This window comes from Leptosomus discolor, chromosome 1, assembly GCF_034619465.1.
Source record: "Leptosomus discolor isolate bLepDis1 chromosome 1, bLepDis1.hap2, whole genome shotgun sequence".
NCBI classification, from domain to species: Eukaryota; Metazoa; Chordata; class Aves; order Leptosomiformes; family Leptosomidae; genus Leptosomus; species Leptosomus discolor.
Genome location: NC_141391.1, coordinates 144,517,089 through 144,532,748, shown reverse-complemented (window position 1 = coordinate 144,532,748; position 15,660 = coordinate 144,517,089). Strand labels below are relative to the sequence as shown.

Genomic DNA, 15,660 nt, shown 5'->3' with positions numbered 1-15,660 from the left:
ACTTATACCAACAGAGGTTTCCCCCTCCTCTCCCAAAGTGTACCTCAGCTTTTAGGCGCTCTGACATCCTTGCACTGGTTTTTAAACGTGACAGGCATTACGTGAGGGAGAGAGAAACAAGTGGCCCTGGAGGTAACATGGCTCATTTTTGTGATTCAGAAATGATCAATAGCTCTCCCTCATTGTAGTTTTCTGAGTCATTTAGGCAACATGTCACTAGCTGAGAAAACGGCTGAGCTGAGTAGCTGAAAGGTATTGATCTACTGATCAATCTACAGTCTACATTAGTTGAAAGCTTAGAGATGTCACTCCTGTTGGAGACTCCTGCAGCTGGCCAGGTAACTTCTGAAATCAGATTTTAAGCTGACAGGTGAGCCCTCTGCTCTTGCTAGTGGCCTCTGAGGAAGAAGCGAGGGGCCATAGCAGCACTCGCTTCTGAGAGGACTGAAGGGCAGCAGCAGCCACAGCCCACAGCTATAAAAGCGACATGCTCTGGGAAGTAAAACCTGTCCCAAGCACCCTGGCATTGCTGTCTCTTTGAGGGGACAGGCTCTGATCCTAAATCTAGTCCAATGTAATTGCTTGTCGAACAAATTCCTCCTATTGCATGTGTAGCTCTGCTTGGTTAAGGAGAGCCCTGGCAGCAGAAACGGATCCTTAGGGAAGAGTTTTTAACCCAAAGTTTGGCAGAAGCAGAAGGGCAAAAAGTTTTGGTTTCAGTGGAGGGGAGGGAGAGAAGAGTTTAATGCTTCATCCTTGTGTAATGTGTTGTAATATAACAACTTTGCTCTTGGCAGGCACGAAGCCAGATTTAAACAACGTATGCTGGAACTAACGGACACGAACAACATTGCCTACTTATTTCTATCGGCTGCCAACAGATGGCTGGAGGTCAGGACGGTACGTTCGGTTTCATCCCAGCCATGGTTTTGAAACCTTGGAAGCAAACAGAGACTTTGCCTGATGCAGAGAAGATAATAACGAGAATTAATCTTGCGATGAGATTATTCACACTGTTCCTTAAAATAGATCAGGATTGTTTATGTTAAACCCGTAGGGCTTTTACAGCTTTCTTGGCCAGGAGTAAGAAAACACAAGTCTCCCTCATCTTTTGCTGTTGTGATGTCTAGCGTCTGAAGAGAGTGCAAGAACAAATGTTTACATAACTTGAAATAAGGCATTCTCTACTACTGTTCAGCATCTGCAGACCTGCCACAGCAGGAACTACTTTCAAAGCAGAACATGGCTTTTTAGTAGTTTTGTGAAGTGTGCCATCATTCTGCAGGGCTGTTTTAGGCACCACTGAGCTTCCAGGTCCTGAGGTCTCTCTCCAGCAACAGATTTAATCCCACAGCTGTAATTTAAACCCCTCCTTTGCAGTGCCCTTACTGCGGCTGTGAGGCCATACTGTTTGTGATTTTACTGTTCAATATCACAAAAGATGTCAGAACTAGACTCCAACTGAGAAGCAAGTGGCAGTAGGGCACAACGCAGCCACTGCCAGGGAGACAGGCTCCTGGCTTTTTATGGGGGCTCTCCAGGGACAGCACATGAAGAACTTTCCTGATCTGCAAGGCAGGGAGAGGCAAGAAAAGTCACTATGATTTCCTTATTCATCTGACGCTAAAAGAGCAGTGAATAAGCAGAGCAGTGACCTGATTCTGCTATACACAAATAGTAACAGGCATGATTAGTCCTCACATCAAAGGCTGTATCCTCACCTTCATTTCCTGGTATGCTGGCAGATCAACAAAGTAAGTTGTGCTCCGTTTCTTATGATAGCAAAGCTTCCCCTTGTGCATGAAGCTTTCAGCTTCCTACAGCATCCATGATCAAGCTGAACTTGCTTCCAAATCAAAGACAGATAAATAACAAAGCAACAGCAAATCCTGGAATAAGCTGTGGCAATGCCTGTTAATGTCTTACAGTCTTAGACTTGCTTACGTACAGAATGACTTTGATCCAAGAATATGCATCGCTTCCTCATAGCATTAGAATTAATGTGGTCTTGCCAAGGTAATAGTTCATTTATCTCTGCCTAATGGCACAGTGGTACTAAGATCACTCAAAAGTTTGTAGGAGTTAATAGCAACTGTGAAGTCCTGTCCCAACTGCTGATGGAGACAAGACCATTGTGCTTCTGCCTCCCTGTAGATGTTAAGTTCAAGTCTGTCATCTGCTCATCAACAATTTTTACAGACAGATGAACTAGGCAGCCCTCATCTCAAATCTCAGAAGGAAAGATTCCAGGCAGGATGTTATCAGACAGGAGGAAAAAAATGAATGGAAAATGCTAACCCTTAATCCAAAGTAAATATAATACAGGGAGCAGTGGGAGAGCGGGAATAGCAGCAGTCTCATGAATCAGGCACCTTGACAACTACATGAGATCACATGTGGCATTCACTTCAAAATTGAGGCGCACATCAAGAAGATGGGTTCAAGCTCCTGCAAAGCTTTTAAGAAGTCAGATCTTTCTAATACAGCCTCCACAGCAATTTCTGTAAAGCAAATCATCACCATGCAACAGAACTGGGGTCCTTCAGGTATCTCCCACAGAATCACTCTGAAACTCAAAGTGCTGTGGCAGAAGCAAGGCTTAGTAGCCCGTTTGCAGCACCACAACTACACAGTTATACTGCTTTCAGAGTCCACACTGCCAACACACACACAGTGTTTCACTGCAGGCTGTGAGCGTATAGCAGGCTTAGGGATGCCTTCACCATGCAAAGTGTCCCGTTTCATGATGCAGACTCCGTATGTCAGTCTGCCCACTTGAGCCAATAAAACAGGTGCATGACCTGTATAAATGCCACCAAAATTCTTCAAGGACTGTGTGAAGTCACTGATACTTTTCTTTTTGGGGCAGGCAAGCCCATGTTTGAGAAGACCTGAAGGAGAGTGGAAAGAGTGGAATTGATTTGTTTTAGGGGTAGGAATTAGGGGTGTCATCGTTATGCCATTCTTACAGTTTTATCTTTTTTATGCGCTCATTAGATTTTTTCATACCTGCTCTTTTTGGGGTGGCCACAACGAGATACCCCAGCCGAAACGTATTTGCAGAAAACACTGGCCTGTTTCAGTTGTGTTCAGCAAGCTCCTTTAGAGTGCTTCAGGTTGGGCAACACAACCCCTGACCTTTTCCAGGAAAAACAAACCAGAATTGAGGACTAGGTGTCATTACAGAAATAATAGAGTGAACCCACTCTGCAACTAAAGAAATTTTTTCTTGTTGCTGCATTTTAACGTTGCCTAGAGTCTTTCTCTCTCCCTCTCTCTCACTCCAGGATTACCTCGGTGCTTGTATAGTTCTGACTGCAGCTGTCACTTCCATCACTGAAGGACCTAACTCAGGGTTTGTGGGGCTAGGTCTCCTATACGCTCTGACGGTATGTACCAAGGCAAAGCATAAGAGCTTTCAGACCAATGTATTAATTTTATAATATTTTTAAAAATACATATACATGGTTATCTTCCAGCTTTCTTAATCTTGAAAAAAACAATCTCGCAAATAATGGATTTGAGCCAAAGCTGAGAGAGTTCAGGGCAACTTGGACTTGCTTCAGGTTTTATGAGCCAATTAAAAAAACACAACCATTCCCAGGCCCTGCGTGCTCCCAAGCAGAGCAGGAAAATTAAAAATGCGTAAGAGGACCTGCTGTGCACTCTGTTTTGCACAACACAGTGTCGGTTCCGCCTGTATATGGCAAAACCTGCCAGAAAATACTCTTCCACAGACTCTTATAACCTGGGTAATCTTTAACCAAAGATCAAATAAAATAATTGCTAAGAACCAGAAATACCAGTTCTGCCTCTGGAGGGAAATACTCAGATGCCCAATATTGTCCATGCAATTCTGAATAGATTTGGGGATTGGGACCTTTGGGGCTGGTGGGCATGGTTCATCATGACTGGTAGCATTAGGAAAGCAGAGGAGATGGGGTTAGGAACGGTGAGATTTTCGTGGCACACTAGCCGATTCATTTTGACACTATCGTTAGCACTGAGCTATTTGAGCTGAGTCACGGAGAAGGAGCAGTGTTTTAGTGTACCAGGCTGTCAGAGAGGCTGAGAATGCATCATGAGCACAGGATGAGTATGATAACCATAAAGAGTAGAAATACCACTCAATTAACCACGAGAGTGGGGACAAAAGCACGATGAGGATAGTGGCAGGAAGAATTTTTGAAATCATGGCTGGCATGGCAAAAATCTGGCTGCTTTACGGCACTGCCATGAGGAGGGATATGGGTATGAGTCTAACACCAGGATTTGGCTTTGCACGTAAATGCCGGTGAGCCGACGGTTATAACAGAAAGTTCTTGGCAGCTGCCTTAGGGTGGCCTTAGATCCCCTTCGTGCTGCTGTTGCAGCAGTGTGAGAATCTGCAAGCAACAGAGAATCAGTCCCAGTGCTTCAACTTCACTCTGAAAATGTTCTTGGTAATCCTGCTTCATTAGCAGAGATCTGGAAGCGCCAGGATGTCTGCGTCATCTTTGGCTTCTTTGTATTTAGTCTGTGTTTGCAAACAGATCATTAGTGTAAGTTAGCCATGTGCTGAAGCCTGGCATAGTAGAGGAAAAAAAATGCTGTAGTCACTAGGTGATTACCTGTCTCTTTCCTGCCCCACAGTAACACTGATGAAAGTTTGAATGCAGGTGGATCGTTACCTGTGTCCCCCGACACAGGCTTTTGTATCATTTCCCTTTGGAGCTAAGAGAGGGCTGGTGTTTGGATCTGGATGAGAGCAAACTGTTTGTACCAACATTGTGTTTACAGTAGACACCCATAAGCTTATTCTCTCCCCTTGTATAAACACTGCCAACTCCCTTGCACAACTGCAATGAAGGTTGAAATACTGAGTAAAGCCTTTTGGATGGCAGGTTGTTATCAAATCTGCCAGATCTATGGTTGCAGCCTGCTACTCCGCAAGCAGCAGTTGTGCAGAGTGTTTAGTTTATCTGCAAACGTACCCATTTCTGTAACTTCCTGACTCAAAAGCTGGACACTGAATAAGCAAGTTTCTGAATAACAAAGAAAATAATACCCCCTCGAGTAACTCTGTCTTAAGGAAAAAGCAAATTTTTTTTTATTCCAATCCTCTAAATTGACAAATGTTATTGATGAAGCTCAGTGAAAATTATTTACTGTATGCCTATTGCATCAGTATTAGGTTAGTGGAAAAGAAGTGGGTCTGGGTGATTTATTCAAAATAAACTTCTTATTTGGCAGTTTGAGCAATCTCCCACAAATAAATGGCAAAACCTTTCTCTGAATATGTTTGTGTATAGGATGTTTTCACTGTGTTAAGTTTCTAAACCTTTATTCGGGTGTGTAAAGTTTCTCATTTTTTAAAGGTGCTTGGCAATCAACTTTTCCTAATAAGATCAGTTTTTCTTTTTTATATGAGCTCCTAAATATAGACTTAGGAACGTTTAGGAAATGTTTAGGAAATTGTTTTACAATTTTCAGCCTTAAATAGTCAGTCCTGACTAGAGATCACTTTGTCTAAGCTACTGACTATTGTTAAACAACCAATTGTCAACTATTATCTACTACAAGTAATACCTTTACTATTGATCAAATCCTTTTCATTACAAGTGGGAATAAAAACCAAGAAGGAAATACCAATGAGCTGATAATACATTTTTTCTCATATATTTCTATGTTAAACCCCCTCACATTTACCACAAAGATAAATTAATTATCTAAATATGCACAGACAGAAACAGAAATTAAATGCCCACCAAATCTTTTCAATATATTGGCAAATAGTGAACTTTCTCAATCCTTAATTGCGGTCTTTGAAAGATTAGAAAATGTAGTATTGCCAAACAGCATTTCCAATTGTTTTTTTTCTGTGTTTGTGTGCTTAAAGAAGATGCCTTTCAGTACTGATTACTAGATGCTAAGAAGAAAAGATCCCGTTAATCAATCACATCTTCAGACTGTAGGCACAACCTTTCCATAGTTCTCCTCTAAAAAACATGGATGAGAATGCCGAGCACTAAATTACTATGTCAGGGTTGTTTATGTTGGAGTATGACTGGCTTATTACCTATTTGACGCTGTTGCACTGAGCCTTGAACCATTGTAACGTCAGTAAGAGACTTGCTGTGCTGAGTCAGGCCAAAGACTTTTATAAATTTATCCAACCGTTATTTGCAAACAGGTAGACGAACAGACAGAAGGTTGAACCTTGTCCTTGTTTTCATTTTGTGATGCAGATAACCAACTATTTGAACTGGGTGGTGAGGAATCTGGCTGATCTGGAGGTGCAGATGGGTGCAGTAAAAAAAGTACACAGCTTCCTGAACATGGAGTCGGAGAACTATGATGGCTACTTGGGTATTGCACTCTAATCCTTTTGGGTTTTAATGTGGTAATGTGAAAGCATGGTAGACTTGGTCATGCAAAATGTATACGCCTCTTTGCCCAAAATCTGTTCTCATTGACGTGTAGGAACACCCACTGATCCGAGAGACAAGGATAGCCAAAAGCAGCTATGAGATATGCAGACCATGCTAGCCAACATAAAAAACCCCAACCTATCAAATGCCAGGGAGACAGCGTGGCCCTGTAGTACGATCAGAAAGTACCAGGAGACAGTTGTAGATGGGATGAGCAAAACATCCATGTAGCTATTTAGAAAACAAAAATATGGATAAAAATTAGAAATGCACTGTCAGTCACATGTTTCAAAATCTCTGATCTTTGCAGCAAATGGGGACTACAGGACAGGGTCACATTGGCAGTCAGATCTCAGCAACTCTTTCCTGAACTGCATATCGGTGTTCGTACTCCACATATTCCAAATTGGCTTTGATTGGTATTTTAGAAGTGCTTGAAGTGCAGACCAAAACCACTCACAAGTCAGCAAGCTTCCCTGGAAAGCCAAGCCCTTTAGTCTGGAGACAAAACCTGTCTGCGTATTTGCAAATCTGGATGAAATACGAGCTGTGATAATGTCAACAGCTCATGTTGTATGGCAGTAACAACATCCTTCCTTGCACTGCCCTTCCTGTGCCGGTTACTGACCGAAGAGCATGTTAACACTGCGCTGACATTACATTCTTCTCTGCTCATTTGGCTTCTCCCCGTTTCATTGCCAAGAGCCACTTTAGCATCTGCCCTCTCTTCTTATGTGTCAAAATCTGGAAGCTAAATGCAAACGTGCCTGCCAGGCAGTTCCCAGCTCCTACTTAGCAGGGAACTGGGACACCCATTTCTTGAGTGGCTTCAGGAAGGTACCCAGACAGGAGAGAGGGAGAAAGGAGTATATCAGAAAGGGGGACCCTCTGATAGCATTCTTTTGGGTTTTCTTTTCTGTAACTATTTCAGATCCCTCTCAAGTCCCTAAAGACTGGCCCCAGGAGGGGGAAATCAAGATTGAAAATTTGTGTGTTCGATATGAAAACAACCTGAAGCCTGTTCTTAAGCACGTAAAGGCATATATCAAACCAGGACAAAAGGTACCGTGTCAAGCAATTGCCTATCATCCTCATTCTGGAGCAGATCCTTCCTTATTGTTTTTTTTTTCTTTTCTAAGGTGGCAGAAGAGCAAGAATAACAACTTGCAGTGACAGCTATATACAATCATTGTCCTCTCTGAGGTCCCTGGGCATGGGTCAAGAAACTTACACTGATGACATCTTATTCTTGTCTGGGATCAGGTTTCCTTCTGACAGTCCCACTTCTTTCCAAGTCCATCTCCCTCAATTATAGTGAGCCTAGGTGGCCAGAGGAGATTAGATGAACACCAGACTGGAACCAAGTAACAATGCAAGAATATCTCACATTTCAGCATATAGTGTCATTGGAGTACAGGTCAAAATGCTGAGGTTTCAAAAATGTTCCTGGGACAAATCCTCAAGATCCTGAGAGGCAGAAACGAGGAGTGTACTTGCTCTGCTAGTTTGGTTTTTCCGTGGTGTCTGCCACTGGCCATTGGGAAGGACCTTCCTGCTCACCAGTAGGGCAATCCAGTCCAGCTTTCCCAAAAGGACTGCAAGTCTGATTTACAGCTCCCCTCTATAAGTAAGTAATATCTTGCTTTCTTTTGCAGGTTGGGATCTGTGGTCGTACTGGCAGTGGCAAGTCATCCCTGTCTTTGGCGTTCTTCAGAATGGTGGACATATTTGATGGTTAGTTTTCACGGGAGTATGTTGTCACTCCTGACCTGCTCCCCGCTTATTTCTTCAAGAAGAAGCAAAGAGGTTTTGATAGTTTATATCCTAGCTCTCTGGCTCGGAAGATACTTTATTAGAATGGGGCTTGTTATGCCTGATACTTCAAAGTACAAAGTGTCCTACTGTGAGTAGCGCTTGGTTCTTCCAGGAAATGTTACACACAGATTATACTTCTAATTCTTTTAATTTTTTCTTTGCGTATGCTCTGACAAAACAATATACCATTTTTAAGTCAGGAGGAAAAAATATGCAACTCTCTGGAGCCTCTAAATTCCTCCCTAAAGAATAACTGTAGTAACTTATGATAGCTGACAAATATTAGCAGAATAGAAACTAGAACTCAACAAGTCCATTCCCTTGATATTTATTTTTTATTTTATTGTGGTTTCCCACAACTACAGCAGAAACTGAGTGAAGGTTTTGGAAGCATTTTGCTATGTTTTCACTCCTGCAGCATTTCACTCTCCCAGCTAATCGGCATGAACTAGTATGCAGCGATATGCATCCTGGCATTTATAATACATATACATGTGTACTGTCGCAGGGATATGGAAACCTACTTGAAAGTCAACTTTTTGTTTCAAAGATTTCCATGTTTCTAATTTAACTATTGCCCATGGAACATTTACTAGGGAAACCCCAGTAGAATGCGGGAGGATAAGTAAATCTGATGCAGCTAATACTTAACTTTGGTTGTGGTTCTGTGCCTGTTTGTATCTATAGTAATAGATTTCTGATTCATGACCGGGGTTCCTAGATATATAAATAGTGCAAATAAATAATAATTATGTTTATGGCCAACTTTAAGTTTCCTTCTACTTTAATCTTCTCATATTTGGCCTTTATGCTGGTCCACTTTTGGAAGGAGTCCTGGCTCTAATAAAAGTTACATAACAAGACTTCGAGTAACTTTACTAGAGCCAAGATTTCATTCATGTTGTCCATCTTGGTTCCTTATGTCTCTGTTATTTCTTCAAATTTGTATGTGTTCCATTTTGTTCCCCTACTCTCGCTTCTTTCCTTGTTCTTTAGTGTTTGCTTTTCTTGCCCTCTCTTCAAACTACCTCTCATTTCTCTTCTGTCTTGCTTGGCCTTCCCTCGTTACTTTCCAGGTTTCCCAACTCCTCTCTAATTTACTTTTTCCCTTAGATCTCCTCATCTGCTCTTTTATTTTCCTTGAGCACCCTGGCTTCTATCAAAAATGCATTCCCCTATTCCCAAGGCATGCCATATTAATTTTTCTCTCATTAGTCCACCTCATCTTCTGCTAACCCTCTCTTATGTCTTCATTTGTGAAGAAAAGGAATTGCTTACGTTTATGAAACCACCGATGTCTCATGCTGAAGTCTTATGACCTGATTTAGACTTTCTGAAAGTCTGAAAACAGTCGGACTTTGCATTCAACAGATGAAATCTTGGTTTCTCTGACTGATAAAAGCATAAGATTATTGGTAGTCCAGCTAGGTGGGGATTAAGTCTTTCATCGGAATAGGGGCACACAGAGTAACCTACAAAATATAGTATCATGACAATTGGGAATGACAGAAGAGGCATACATGCACAGCTTTGGATATCCCTGCATTTGCCAGTTCATAGTTAGGTTCTCACTGTTGGGAGAGAGAACTGATGAACTTAATGTTAGGTACTTCACAGGGAGGAGTGCAGCTGCCCAGTGAAGTAATCCACAGGGAAACTGCAGAAGTGAGCCTGGTGAGCATACCCCTTACCATATCCTCATTCAGTTTGCCCTGGCCTATCCCTTCCCCACAACCCAGAGGAAGTTTCTGTGTCCAGGGAAAGTCGGGGGGTCAATAGTTCTTGGCTTTTGTTTGAGGATTCAAGGGAAGAGATTCCATCTGCTTTTCTCACCCTCTTCTACTTACAGAGCAGCCAACCAGTTTCTCTTGTACGTTTCCCCCATCTCCCTTGCCTGAATATCACAGTTGCCACACCCAGCACATCATAAATCAGACATTCAGATGAGATCCATATGCTCATTGACCTGAACTATTGACTAGAAAAGGAAAAATCCTCTTAACTTTACCAAGTATCCCAGCTGTTGCAGCAACTTCTTGTCGGGGAATGAACTACTAGGTTAAGGAGTGATTAATGTGACTGCTTCCACTAATCTTATGCTAGCAGAACAGTATGTGGCTAATTCACAACCAAATACTCAAATGAAATTGAGCTGTAGGAACCAGCAGGAATAGTATTAAAATGTCTTGGAGCTGGACAGCCTTTTTGTTTTTCTGATCTGCCCCTTGTTAAAAACTTAATGCTACCCCATTCCTTCTGGAGTTTGAAGGACAGTTTGGCTCCTGATGTATGGACTGAATACATATATTATGCATAAGAAATTGTGCACAATCTCAAATCAGGTATCTTCTGCAACAGTTAAAGTTGAGGGGAACAGAGAAAGGCACAGGACATGGCTAATTATATAAATTGCTCTTGTTTTCACTCTCTTTGCTGTTTAGCTCATTCTGGTGCCATCATTAATCACACAGCATGGAAGCCATGTATTTCCTTTAATGGAGGGTGGAGGGAAAAAAAAAAATAAAGAGAGCAAGGCAACGGTGTCCCTAATAAGCTGGGTTCCCTCCGGCTTGTGTTACTACATACTTCCACCCTCCCCATGTTTGTATGACAGTGCTGAAAGATCGCAGAGGCATGCTGCCTCAACATCTGGAGCCCAGCCGAAACCAGCTGTTTCATCTTTCTGTCTGCTACCTGCAGATCACATGCTTTGTGCGATTCCCTCACATGTCTTCTGCACGTTCTTTTAAACAGGGAGGATAATGATTGATGGAATAGACATCAGCAAATTGCCTCTTCATACTCTCCGTTCCAGACTCTCCATTATTCTCCAGGATCCAATATTGTTCAGTGGCTCCATCCGGTAGGTGCATGCCATTAGGGGGTGACAAGCAGCATTGCGTGGCATATTTGTGACGGGTGCTGTGGAACAGAGAGGGATGGAAAAGGGAAGGAACCTTCCCAGCTCAGCCCAATCTGTCTACACAGTCTGTCCAAGGGAAGTCAAGTGACATGCATAATGCCAAAATGCTCCTTTGCAGAAGACCTGGATGAACTGTAATTGCAGTAACAAGCCTCCCATTATGGTTTCCTTTGCAGCTTTAATTTGGATCCAGAATGCAAGTGCACTGATGATAGACTCTGGGAAGCTCTGGAGATTGCTCAGTTGAAGAACATGGTCAAGTCACTGCCAGGAGGCCTTGGTATGTCTGAAGCAAGTCTCTGGGAACACAAGCCTGTAATGAAATTATGCATGCATGAGCATGCACGCGTATAAACAGATACATGGGATCTCACACTCTGAACCATCATGTGGGAGTTGTCAGGCATCTAATGAATATTCTGTCTCTATGCTAGAGAGAATATTCTCACTACAAAGCTGAATAGTAGTCTGGTTTTCCACTCATTGCAGAAAAATCCTGCAGCACCTCAGCATCAGAGTGGAGTGACTAGTCAGCAAAGAGTTAAAAAAGAGCAGTTTTACCTCCACTCATTCAGCAGAAGCTGGCTCTGCCAGTAAAGATGTAGCTCTTGTCTAGAACACTGACAGGGCATTTTTCTTATCATTTCAGATCTGGTTCATGAAGGAAACTCACATATTGCCTTGCATATTAAGTGTATTTCATATTACCAAGATACTATCCTGCAGCCTGCCAGATTTGTGCCAACTATTTGCTTAATGATATATTGCACCTTTCCCAAGGAGCTGTGCTCACTTTTCTTGGTATCATTCCATTCCAGTGTTCAGTCAAGATTATGCTTATTGGCTTTTACAGGGATTTTGCTTGACGCTGGAATAGTGCACAAGCAGAGCTTTCACGATGCCCACTCAAAATCATTGGGTCGTGACTGTATGAATCTACAGTATTTCAGTGATATGACATTCAAAGTAACTGACTTTATTACAGATGCAATGGTCACAGAAGGAGGAGAGAACTTCAGTGTAGGGCAGAGGCAGCTCTTCTGTCTGGCCCGAGCCTTTGTCCGCAAGAGTAGCATTCTTATTATGGATGAAGCCACAGCATCTATTGACATGGCCACAGTGAGTATAGCAATTAGCACCATTGATGCATGGATCTAGTAGGAGAAGAGGCGTCTTCCCTAAATGTCAGCCATGAGATCTCTTCAGCAGACAAACCCGACAGCTTTTTTGCTTTTCTCTTGTGTTTGGTTTCAGCCATTGTTGTTGATGTATTTTGGGGATTGATGCCTGTGGTGCGGGGAAAAAAGACAAAACGTTTTAGAAAACCCCTGCTTTCGCAGGTGTGACGTCACTACTGAGAATCTAGTGCACAGATCAGAAATAGTATGGGATATGATCCTCTCTCATATGTGCTGGAAGACACATGAATTAAAATGTAAAAGGATGAAGTAACTGAAGTAAGCCTTTTCCTTTGACAGGAAAACATCTTGCAGAAAGTGGTGATGACTGCCTTTGCAGACCGCACAGTTGTAACTATAGCGGTAAGTATTGATGCCAGCTTGAGGCTCTCTTTCCTCATTCCTCAGGCAGTTACCTCACATTTCACCGGTTAAACATCACTATAGAAGACTAAAAACATCATAAAATAAAACTAATACACAATGTCAGAATATTTCCAGATACTAGAACAGGTCAAGACACATACTATCAACCTGAAATTTTGCAGTTAATGCTATCTTGCTATCAAATGGGCCAAACTAAAACACTTAGATCTGAAGAAGGATTTTACATGGAACTTTAGCATCTACACCATCTCCAAGAAAATCTGAAGTCATTCTCACTAAAAAATTTTCACCTTGTGACGGCAGGCTAGTCAACAAACAGATGTTTTCTGCACGAGATAAATACGCATTTCAACAGCTGTTTCATTTGCTTTGTCTGGAATCCAGTCCTGCAGTTAGAGATTAGAGTTATGCCTCCGGGACTCTGGTTGCAGGTCTGTCAGTGACTAGTTTGTGTCAGGCAAACCACTTAACCTAGCTCATTTACAATAAGCTCTAAGGTTCTTGGATGTGTAAATGCTGACGATACTAGCGGTAAGCATATTCTCCTTCAGTTACATGCCATTCAAATTGTCAGTATTGTCCTTCTGACTGGAATCTCACTTTTCTTTTGCTTTGCCTTTCCAAAGTCAGTGTCTCAAGCAAAATAGCACAGATTAATATTTAGCTTTCTTCACAGAGTTGGCTTCATTTCCTTCCTCTCTCCATTCACGGCTGTTCCTTCCTTCACCCACCTGTTTTTCTTTTCTTTTTTCCAGCATCGTGTATCTCACATCTTGGACGCCAATATTGTCCTAGTCTTTTCTGAGGGCTTTCTAGTTGAATGTGACACTGCCTCAAACTTACTCCTCAAAGAGGACGGCCTGTTCACCACTTTGGTGAAGACTCACAAGTAGACTCTCTCAGTCCCCACTGTTCACGAGACTTCTGGCTCTTTGGTAGTTATTTTTACCTCTATAGTTTTCATTCACTCTCCTTCCTTTCTGCTGCACAGCTTCTGAGATGACAGTGCAAGAAGGTGTTTATTGTGTGGTTCCTGCGTTTGTTTAATTTCATGACTATTTGTGCTAATCATACTTAACTAAACTTAGACATGCAGCTAACATTGAATGTTTGATGTCAAAGGAACCTGCCCCATAAAGTAATCCCTGACCTTCAGCCTATATAGTGAAATATCACACTTTTAGAGTTCGCCCAGTCTATACCTGACTGGCTGTATTCATACAGCAGTGAAATTGCACTCAGCCTGGTTTCATTCCTGTTGCCTATGGGGCTAATCTATTGCCTGTGGCACACTCAAATTTAATCTCAGAGGGAGCTAATTCATTTACAGGAGACAGCCCAGGAGAGCAGAGTACACAGTCAGGGTACAGAGACCAAGAAGCGGAGCAGGACGCTAAGCCACCTGACAGCGCAGGCATACCCAGGATGTTTCTTGCCCATATTTCCTAAAGGGGAAGGTGTATTTCAGTGATGCTGTAGGGTTTATCCCAACAGCTGTGCTTCCGTAATGGCACTTAAGAGACCGAAAGTGAAGTGCATGCTTCAGTATTTTCAGGCTTGGTGGCAGAGGCTGTAAAGTAATTGGAGAGCTGTTCAGATTAAAGATATAGTACAAGGGCCTACTCCAAGTAAACAAGGATAGCCTTTCAGCAGCGTGGTATGCCTTGCATTAGGCACATTAATGAACTGCAGTGAGAATTATCATAATGAAAACTTCTGTATGCTTTTCTTTACGGCAGCATCGGGTTCACACCATCCTAACGGCAGACCTGGTCATCGTCATGAAGCGAGGGAACATTTTAGAATATGATACGCCTGAGAACCTACTTTCTCAAGAAGACGGCATCTTTGCTTCATTTGTCCGGGCTGACATGTGAAGAATTACATGATGCATTTTAATAGCTTATTTTTAAACAAATGAAATGCAAATATTTTCTATTCAATGTAACATCACTTTTATCTTTCTTTTTTAGAGGTTCTTTCTTCACACTTCCATCTTCCAAAATAATAAAACCTATTGCAATACATGTATGCCTCAAAGCAATAAAAATGTCACTTAATTCAAAAGCTATTAAACTTCACACACGCACACACGCACACACAGAGGCAGAATTTTTTATTTCCTGGGAATCTGGCATTTTCCTTAGACTTTTTAGTGAGCAAAAGAATGCACTGCTCTTATAAACTGCGTATCTTATGCTGGAACCGGCAATCAAATCGTGCAGTTTGTCAAGGAAACAAGAGATCCCCAGAAGCATTCTGTCCCAAGGGGAAAACTTAAAAAAAAACAAAACAAAACAAAACAAATCCAAACCAAATACACTTGGGGCAATCTGCTGCATTCCAAAGGCATAAACTTTGTTCTTCAAGTTGTAGGAGCAGTGAATAAGGGAAAGGAATTTAATCAGAAATAAGGAAATTCGTCCTGTGCTTCACTTTAGGTAGCACACTATAGTTGTCACAGTACCGTATTTCAGTGCAATGATGGGTTATCCCTACAGTCAGTTCCTAAATCCATATTGTTTTGCAGACTTTCTTCAGTCAAACATGCAAATCATCCCATAATTATGCATGCTTTGATAAGCTTATAGAGGAATTTTGTACAGTATCTTAAGACTTTATATTAAAATTAATCTGAATTTAAAAACTTGATATCAGTCAATCTTTTAAACATGTCCACTAAAATATTTTACTTCAAATGGCATGTAATTGGCCAACCACTAATTGTTTTGTTTGTCTTTAGTTCTTTTTATTTTTTATTCTGGGAGAACCTTTCTTTCCCTTTACACATTTCTGACATATCTCTAAATCAGATCTAGTCCAAGAAGGTATGATTTTCAAATTATTACTATATCTTCAAGAATTTATGTTAATTTAGATAGATATTTACATCATACAGCTTTGAAAAGATTGTCTGCACTTGACTAATGCATATAGCTAAATTCTG

At 41.7% G+C, this 15,660-nt stretch overlaps 1 protein-coding gene across 1 annotated transcript in view; it reads left to right on the top strand.

Moving 5' to 3' along the window:
- ABCC9 (ATP binding cassette subfamily C member 9) overlaps positions 1-14,590 on the top strand; it is a 67,341-nt gene extending 52,751 nt beyond the window's left edge. Inside the window, exons 29-38 of the mRNA XM_009949896.2 lie at positions 798-900; positions 3,288-3,389; positions 6,228-6,348; positions 7,342-7,472; positions 8,066-8,144; positions 10,980-11,088; positions 11,325-11,428; positions 12,134-12,267; positions 12,627-12,689; positions 14,453-14,590. Of these exons, the coding sequence (XP_009948198.1) occupies positions 798-900; positions 3,288-3,389; positions 6,228-6,348; positions 7,342-7,472; positions 8,066-8,144; positions 10,980-11,088; positions 11,325-11,428; positions 12,134-12,267; positions 12,627-12,689; positions 14,453-14,590 (1,084 nt within the window). The remainder of the gene's footprint in view (positions 1-797; positions 901-3,287; positions 3,390-6,227; positions 6,349-7,341; positions 7,473-8,065; positions 8,145-10,979; positions 11,089-11,324; positions 11,429-12,133; positions 12,268-12,626; positions 12,690-14,452) is intronic.
- Positions 14,591-15,660: the final 1,070 nt, after the last annotated feature.